Raw genomic sequence first — 8,018 nt, forward strand, 5'->3', positions numbered from 1 at the left:
GGACGGGCGAGCGGAGAAGGGTAGAGACCCCTTGTACGGGGGCCCCGCCCCAGACCAGGGGTTACATTCCGGCTGTGCCCTCGCTGTGCAACCTTGGGCCCCTCCCTAACCTCTCTGAGCCTCCATTTCTTCAATGGAGAGACCCAGCTGATACAAAACCTGTGTCGTGGGCTTTGTCACTGCAGGGGGACCAGAGGCAGGGCCGAGCCCACCCCAGCCCTGGGGGTCCTGCCCTCGAGAGCCGCGGGGAAGGCTCTCTCTTCTCCTGCCCACTGCTCAGCCAGCTCGGTCTGGCCCCTGTCGCAGCAGGTGCAGACAGAAGTTAGAGACGTGGTCCGGAGAAGGGAGGACCCAGGGCTCCCTGCTGGCTACTTTCTTCACTTCTGCGTTGTTTGGATTTTTTGAAATAAGTGTGTTTGCTTTTTATGCTAAAAAAAGAAAAAGGACAAGCAGTTCCTGCTCACAGACATTTAACCCATCAGGGAGCAGGGACCCAAAGCCAAGCTGGTGCCTAGCTGGGCCATCAACTCTGCAGACTTGGTTTTCCCAAAAAGGGCCAGCAGCCCAGCTGTGGCCTCTCACGTGAGGAAGGTGCCATCTTCTGATCACACCCGTGTCCACTTGGCAAAGGACGTCACGGCGCCTCCAGCCAGTGGTCTCCTGCCCCGGGCCCCAGCAAGCCGGTAGCCGGGAGTCTCCCTAGAGAAGGCCCAGGTGGTTTCCACGTCTGCCCTGGCCCCGCTCCAGCTGATCTCAGGATCAGTCAGGGCTCCCCGGAGAAGCAGAGCCAGGAGGACGTGTGTAGAGAGAGCCAGAGGTATTTTAAGGAACTGGCTCACAGACCATGGGGGCTGGCAAGTCCGAAATCCGCAGGGCAGACTGGAGACCCGGGCCAGGGCTGACACTGCAGCACGAGTCCCCAAGGCCACCTGCAGGCAGCCTTCCTCTCCTGTGAAGGCCTTCAACTGATTGCACATGGCCCACCCACATTTAGAGGGTTGTCTCTCTACTCCACGTCAACCCATTTAAATGTTAATCTCATGAAAGAATGACCTTCCCAGTGACATTCAGACTAGTGTTTGGCCAAATATTTGGGCACTGTGACCTGGCCAAGTGGACACATGAAAATCACACATCAGACTGATTTTCTGAGCACCTGCCATTCTGCGGTCCCTGCTGGGCACGGGAATTCACCAGCAGGGGCGGCCCAGTCCCCAGACAGACTGAAACCTGACGGACAGCCCCGCTTTGGACAGGGTGGGAAGCAGCAGGCCTCCAGCCCGGCAGCCGGGTAGGAGGGCTCCTGCAGCCCCCCGGGTGGGAGGGGGGCTCCCGCGAGGTGTCTGAATGTTCCAGATCCCCGCGCATTCAAAGCATTCCTTCGGGCTGAAGAAAGAGAAAGGCTTGAAAGCCTCAGTTGACGTGGTTTGACTTTAGTGAGCCGGTTTGGCCGCAGCCCCGGCGGAGAGCGAGCGTGATTCATCCTGGCCCGTTTGATGTGCTGGAGGAGTCCCGCCACCCCTTTGAACGTCGTGGGGAGGAGGGAGCAGGACGGGACCCACCCTCCCCACTCCAGTCCCGCCTGAGGCTTTTCGTCCCCACACCGGCGACCAGAACCGCAAACATCGGCACGTCTGAAAAGCCAGTGGGGCCGTGGCCTGGCAAGTGGCAGCGAGGCGGGCATGGGGGGCCCGGCCCTCGGGGCAGAGCCTCCCTGCGGACGCTGGGGCGTGAGCGGGGGCCACCCGCCTGAGCCACCGCACCAGTTATTTCCAGGGTCCGGAGGCTATTTTTGTCCTTGTGGAGGGTTGCTTTCCAAATACGGCTCCAGAAACCAAGCTCCGCGGGCTCCTCCAAGGCAGCGGCCCTGGGAGCGGCCCGCGTGCTCAGGACAGTGGCAATTGTCAGTGTCTGTGGTTGGGAGTGTCCCCAGGATGAACCCAGAGGCCAGCCTGCAGACTGGGCAGCACTGGGGACGAGGTCGGGCGGCCTTGGCTTTCAGGGGCGCAGGGCCCCAGACCACAGAGCCCGAGGAGAGCCCTCACTCCCGCCTGTCTTACCCTCTCACGCCCCTTCGGCTGCTCCTCCTGTCACCTCGGAGGTGGGGAAGCAGGGGGCCGAGCTCCTCTGACAGTTCCCGCCGCAGGGAGGAGACCCGGGGGCGCCTTCACCCAGGCCCAGGACCCCTGAACCCCAGCGCCCAGCCCCCAGTCCAACCGCGTGGGAGCAGAGCGGGACGGTGCCCACCACAGCCCCAGACACACACTCTGGAGGGGTAGGGTGCACGGCTGGGCCCTGCCCTCTGCTGTGATGAAGCACCCCCTTGCCCCACATCAGCTTTCCCAGGGGCTGAGTGGCCCCTCCCCGCATCTCCCCCCTCGTCTTCTGGGGACCCTGATGCATGTGGCCCCAGGTCACTGGGCCCCGGCCGGCCCAGCGAAGAAACGCACAGGAGCTTGTGTTGGGGTCCCTCCAATGTTCAGACAGTTCTTCCTGTGCCCTCCTGTTTTGGGTGGGAATGGAGTCCTGATCTGAATCCTAAAGAGGGCTCCATCTCTCCCTTTTGTCCAAAATCTGGGCAACTCCTACTGAAGGAGACTCAGTCCTTTCTTCAATCTTTTTAAAATTGTGGTAAAACACACCTAAAAACTTACCAGCAGCGATAGCGCATCCACGTTGTGCACCCACCACCTCTATCACGTTCCAGAACATTCCATCAGCCCAAAAGGAACCTGTCCCCATCAGCAGTCCCCTCCCCAGCCCCCGGCCCTCACGAGCCCCCTTCCCATCATGGAGGAACCTGTTCTGGACGTGTCACACACGTGGGCTCACGCCACGTGGCCTTCCATGTCTGGTTCCCTCCGTGAGCGTCATGGGCTCAGGGTCCGTCCCCAGGCAGTGCGTGTGGGCGCCACGCTCCTGTTGGCAGTCGAGGGATGTGCCTGTGGGCAGTGGACACACTGTGTATCTGCTGGTCCATTGGTGGCACGTGGTGGGTGCACCGGGTGTCTCCGTCCCGGTGGGTGGACACTGCGTTGTCCCCGCCTTGGCTGCAGTGGACGTGCGCGTGGCAGCCCGTCTGACCTCTCCTCTCTCGCCCTTGTGCCCACACGCAGGTGTCCAAAGCCTCGTCGGAACTCATGAGCTACTGCGAGCAGCACGCCCGGAACGACCCCCTGCTGGTGGGAGTTCCTGCCTCCGAGAACCCCTTTAAGGACAAGAAGCCCTGTATTATTCTGTAGCCGCGTTTCCGGTGTCCCTGCCCCTGTCCCTCAGCTAGGGTATCACTCACTGCGCAGTCAGGCAACACATTTCAAGTCCCAAAACCTTCAGTTCTCAAGAAAGGCGAGCAGCTGCCACCATGGATGGGGTGAAATGTGTCCTCCGGGTGTAGGCGGACTGGTGAGCCCAACAGCGCCGTCCGCTCCAGGCCCGGCCGGGAGACGCTGGGGGGCCACGGCCGCTTCCCATAGGGAACAGCAGAAATGCCCAAGTGAGGCACTAGTGGGTTCCGGAAACTCGGCTGCCATTGGGGTAGCCGTCCAGAGCCGGGCCAGGCCGGGCCAAGGGAGGGAGGCAGGGGACCTGGCCAGTGACCTGGCCGCTGCCCCGGGCACCGGGGCGGGTGGCGATCCTCGCACAACTGGCCGTTTGTGGAAACACTGGTGCCGGGCCGACGCTGCTGTGTGTTTAACCGTTTCTTCTCTTCTGAGCCGACTCAAATTGGGGGTTGTGGGGGGGGCCGTGGACTGTTTCGGAAACATGTCTCCTCTTCGCTTAAACCTTTCTTTCTCCACACCACGGAGCACAGAGCTCGGTGGCTGAGCCCGAAGCCACACATTGTGCGGAATGCGCCCGCGGATGTTAGGGGGTGGGAGGGGGGCTTTGTCTGTGCAGCGCGCCCCGCGTGGCCACGTGTCACCCTGCTGCGTGGCATCTGTGTGGCATCTGTGTGGCACACGTCCCCCGACAGCCCCGCCGCGGCCCCCTGCCCTTCCCTGGGACCCCACCCCTCACGGAGGTGGATTTCCAGCGGCCTGCTCTGGTCCCGGGAACGGTCAGCTGGGGCCCGTCCTGTTTTGAGCACGAGCGGCGATGTGGGCAGTTCGAGGCCGTGGTTGTACTTGGTTCTTCCAGGCGGTTGTGGTTTGTTTTGTTTTGTTTTCCACTTTTGCCCATCACCGTGGCCATTTTGCGAACAGGAGTGCGGCCTGGGGAGGCCCTGGCTGGCGGGTCCGGAGGCGTCAAGTTCCCGGGAGCAGCGGCGGCCCTCGGGGGTGAGATGCTAATCCGCAGCTCGCACTTCCCTCCGTGGCTTCTCTTTCATCACGTGGGCCCTGTGGCGACCTGGACAGTTAAAGGAGCAGGAGGCAGAGGGAGGGCCCCGCGCACACCCATCCCCTACACCTGTCCCCCACCTGCCCTGCCCCTGTACCCCCCCCCACCAGGAGGGGCCTCGCCTTACAGACTGGGGGCCAGGGCCTCGTGCCAACCTCACGGCTCCTGCTCCCCCCAAGCCCCTGCAAGTGCCAAGGCCCAGATCCCAGCAGCACTAAGGTTTGGGGATGGAGGGCATGTGTCCCCGTGCGGACAGGTGACGTCCCCGTGCGAGCTGGCTCCGCCAGGGTGCAGGCTGTAGGGTCTGGTCTTGCCGCCCGGCTCCCAGCTCAGCTCTCTCCGGCCGGTCCGGGAGCACCAGGGGCTGTGGGGAGCCCAGCTTCTCCAAACCTGCCATTGGGCCGGGAAGCCGCGAGGGCCCGATGCCCTGGCCACCTTTCACTGCGCGGGGAGCCAGCCTCTCACTGTCCTCAGCAAAGTAGCGAGACAGAACAAAAGCTGTTCGCAGCGGGGATGCCAGGGCTCGGCAGGATCCACCCAACTCGAGATCGGGGGGGGGGGTGCTTGGCAGAGCAAAGCCTGTCCAGGCCACTTCTATGAAAGAGGCCTTAATCCCTGGAGCCCGTCCTTCCCCTCGCGTCCCCACCCCCCCGGGCTGGTCCTCGGGCCGCGGGTCCCCAGCGAGGACGGGAGGCCCTGGTCTCGGTGCACCCCCTGCCTTGCCAGCTGTGTCACGCCCACACCCGCCCTGTGTCCCCACCCCGGTGGCCCAGGAGCCCGGCTCAGAGTGGTGCAGTGGAACAGAGTCCGGCAGCCCCAGGGCCCGCTCTGGGCTCAGCCGGCAGTGCCCCCAGCCCTGAAGAGAATTCAAACTCAAGTCAGAGCCCCCGGGGCCAAGAGGTGTGGGTAAACTGGACCCAGAGAGGCTGAGGATGGGCACGCTCCCACCTCCGTCGCCACACCTGCCCAGCCGCCTCCCCCAGGGGCCGCCGGGGGCCTTGACCCCAGGAGGCTGCCGTCAGCAGAAGCCCCACCGCGGGGGTCTTTCTAGCTGAGAAAGAAAACGCTCCCTTTTTCCTTCTAGAGTAAGTCTCCGTGTCCGTAGTGTAGACCCCGTGCGTCCTGCATGAAAACATTGTGTGCACGGCGTCTGCGGGAGCTGGCGGAGGTGGCAGCGCGGGCCTGGGCGGGGCACAGCGATGGGAGACACGGGGTCCGGTGTCCCCAGGGGGCTGGCAGCTGGGGCGCCTCCCCTCCCCCACTCCAGGAAGGAGCTAGAATGTGCACTCCCCCCACAGGTGACCCCCCAGGCCAAGAATTAAGTGACTGGGGGTGACCTCTGGCCTGGGGGGTGTGAACCGCGGGTGGTGGAAGGTGCTGCCCTTCCTCCTGTGGCTGCGGCTGGCCCACCAAGCTCTGCGGGCAGGACCAGCCATCGGCCCGCCCCGAGGGCAAGGGGTAGGGGGGCAGTTTCCGGGCCAAGGTGAGGCCACCAAAGGTTGCTCTTGTCCTTCGAGAACACTTAACAAAAGCCAGCCTGCCACGGAGTCTCCGGAAAAGAAGCCATCTGTCGGACACTCCGCCCTCTTCCTTCTCTGTCCGCGGAAACCATTGCCAAACGTTGCAAAGACCCGTCCGGTTCACAGAAGCCATCCGTGGTTCTAGCAGGTTCTACCCCATCTTGGTTCGGATGTTCAGTGGCTTTTATTTCTGATTTAAAAAAAAATTTTTTTTCAGGTGTGCCACACCCACTTTCTTGCAGTGTTTTAATATCGTGTGAATTGTTAATACAGAGTGACTAACCCCCGCACCAAGGCTCCCTGGTCCTCTCTGTGCCCACCGCCTGCGGGGGGTGGGGTCGGGCAGGAGGGTGGGCTGGGCTGCCCCCCCCCACCATGCACACGCATGCACCCCTTGCTGCTGGGAGGGCGCTCCACAGACGGAATGTGGCTTCCGGCAGCCCCACGAAGTGGCCCTCAGCCTCCGTGGACTTTCCAGTTTGCAGTTAGAAAACCTCGGGGAGGGGCACCTGGGGGGCTCAGTTGGTGAAGCGTCTGCCTTCAGCTCTGGTCATGATCTCAGGGTCCTGGGATCGAGCCCCACGTCAGGCTCCCTGCTCAGCGGGGAGCCTGCTTCTCCCTCTGCCTCTGCCACTCCCCCTGCTCATTCTCTCCCTCTCTCTCTCCCAAATAAATTTAAAAAGAAAACTTCGGGCCGCACTGTGTGCGGATCAGCACGCGTGAGCCCTGTGCCCCACAGTTTGGGATCGCCTCCGTCTGGCATGTCCCGCGGGAAAGTGCCTGGCTCCCCTGAGGGCTCAGAGCGCCCGGGGCCTGGTGCCCCCTGCCGTCCAGTTGCCCAGGGGCCATGCTCGGCCCCCACAGACCCCAGGGGAGAAGTCAAGTGAGTCGTGGTCCCGACTCAGACCGTGGAGAGAGTTCAAGGTTAACAACAAATCTGTCCATGAGAGATTCTGACCCCAGCCGAGAACTTTGTGTAAAAATGTGTAGATTCAGCTACATAAAAATTATCCTCTTTGTGTCAAAAAGTATAAGATCAGAAGTCAGTCCAAAAACCCAAACATAGAATTACCACCTGATGTAGCAGCAACCCCATTTCTGGCCGAAAGCAGGGGCTGGAGCCGGTGTTTGCACACCCGAATGTGTTCACAGCAGCACGATTCACAACACCCAGAAAGGCCCATGAGCAGATGAAGGACACACACAGCACAGTCCGTCCACACGCTGAACACAAGCCAGTCCTAGAACGGAAGGGACCCTGACACCTGCCACGACGTGGATGGACCCTGACACCTGCCACGACGTGGAGGGACCCCGAGGACACTGGGCTCAGCGAGAGCAGCCAGACCCAGAAGGACACATCCCGCAGGACACCACTCCCAGGAGGTCCCCAGAGGAGTCCCGTCCACACAGACAGAGAGGAGCTGGTGGGAGCCAGGGCTGGGGCAGGGGCTGGGGAGTCCGTGCTTCCTGGGGACAGAGTCTCCGTGTGGGGAGACGGAACGTTCTGGAGACGGAGGGTGGGGGTGGCTGCAGGACGGGGTGAGTGTGCTGCGTGCCACGGAGCTGTGCACTGAAAGTGGTTAAAGTGATAGATTTCATGTTATGTGTATTTTGCCACAAACAGAAAACACACAGCCTTGCCCAGCATCCACCCGAGCCATGGGAAGGCAAGGCCGGCGCGGCCGCGGCTGTGGAGCGGCCCGGCCCCTCAGAGCAGCCGTGGGCGGCGACAGGCTCGGGCCACGCCGGGAGGAGGCCTGGCAGCTCTGCTCCTGGGCCTTCACCCAAGAGCCATCAAACGTGTCCATGGAAGGTCTTGGGAGGAATGTTCAGAGCAGCTTTTCTCATGACACCCCCAAGCTGGGAACATCCCAGGTGCTCACCAACACACGGGGATCCATTCGCGCCCGCAGTCCCACGCAGCGGTAAGGGATCCAGCGACCTGGCGACGCTCCGTGAGCCCCAAGGACACCAGGCGCCACGACGCCGTCCTGCGGGCAGGCCTGGGCACCGGCCACGCGGTCAGGGGCGTGACCCCCAAGGATGTCCACACCCTCCTCCCTGAAGCCTGTGGCTGCGTCGCCTCACGTAGAGTCAGGAATCTCGCAGGTGACATGGAGTTAAATACCTGCAGCTGGCGGGGGGGGGGGGGGGGGG

The 8,018-nt window shown here is 62.7% G+C and overlaps 1 protein-coding gene across 4 annotated transcripts in view; it reads left to right on the top strand.

The window, feature by feature from the left end:
- Positions 1-6,148, top strand: part of GNG7 (G protein subunit gamma 7) — a 121,553-nt gene extending 115,405 nt beyond the window's left edge. For all 4 annotated transcript variants that reach the window (XM_040629665.1, XM_040629666.1, XM_008711219.2 and 1 more), the window contains one exon: positions 3,117-6,148. In XM_040629665.1, the coding sequence (XP_040485599.1) occupies positions 3,117-3,242 (126 nt within the window). In that variant the 3' untranslated portion in view covers positions 3,243-6,148. The remainder of the gene's footprint in view (positions 1-3,116) is intronic.
- The last annotated feature ends 1,870 nt before the right edge of the window (positions 6,149-8,018 follow it).

Source organism: Ursus maritimus, unplaced genomic scaffold (assembly GCF_017311325.1).
Source record: "Ursus maritimus isolate PB19 unplaced genomic scaffold, ASM1731132v1 scaffold_14, whole genome shotgun sequence".
In the NCBI taxonomy this organism is placed as follows: domain Eukaryota; kingdom Metazoa; phylum Chordata; class Mammalia; order Carnivora; family Ursidae; genus Ursus; species Ursus maritimus.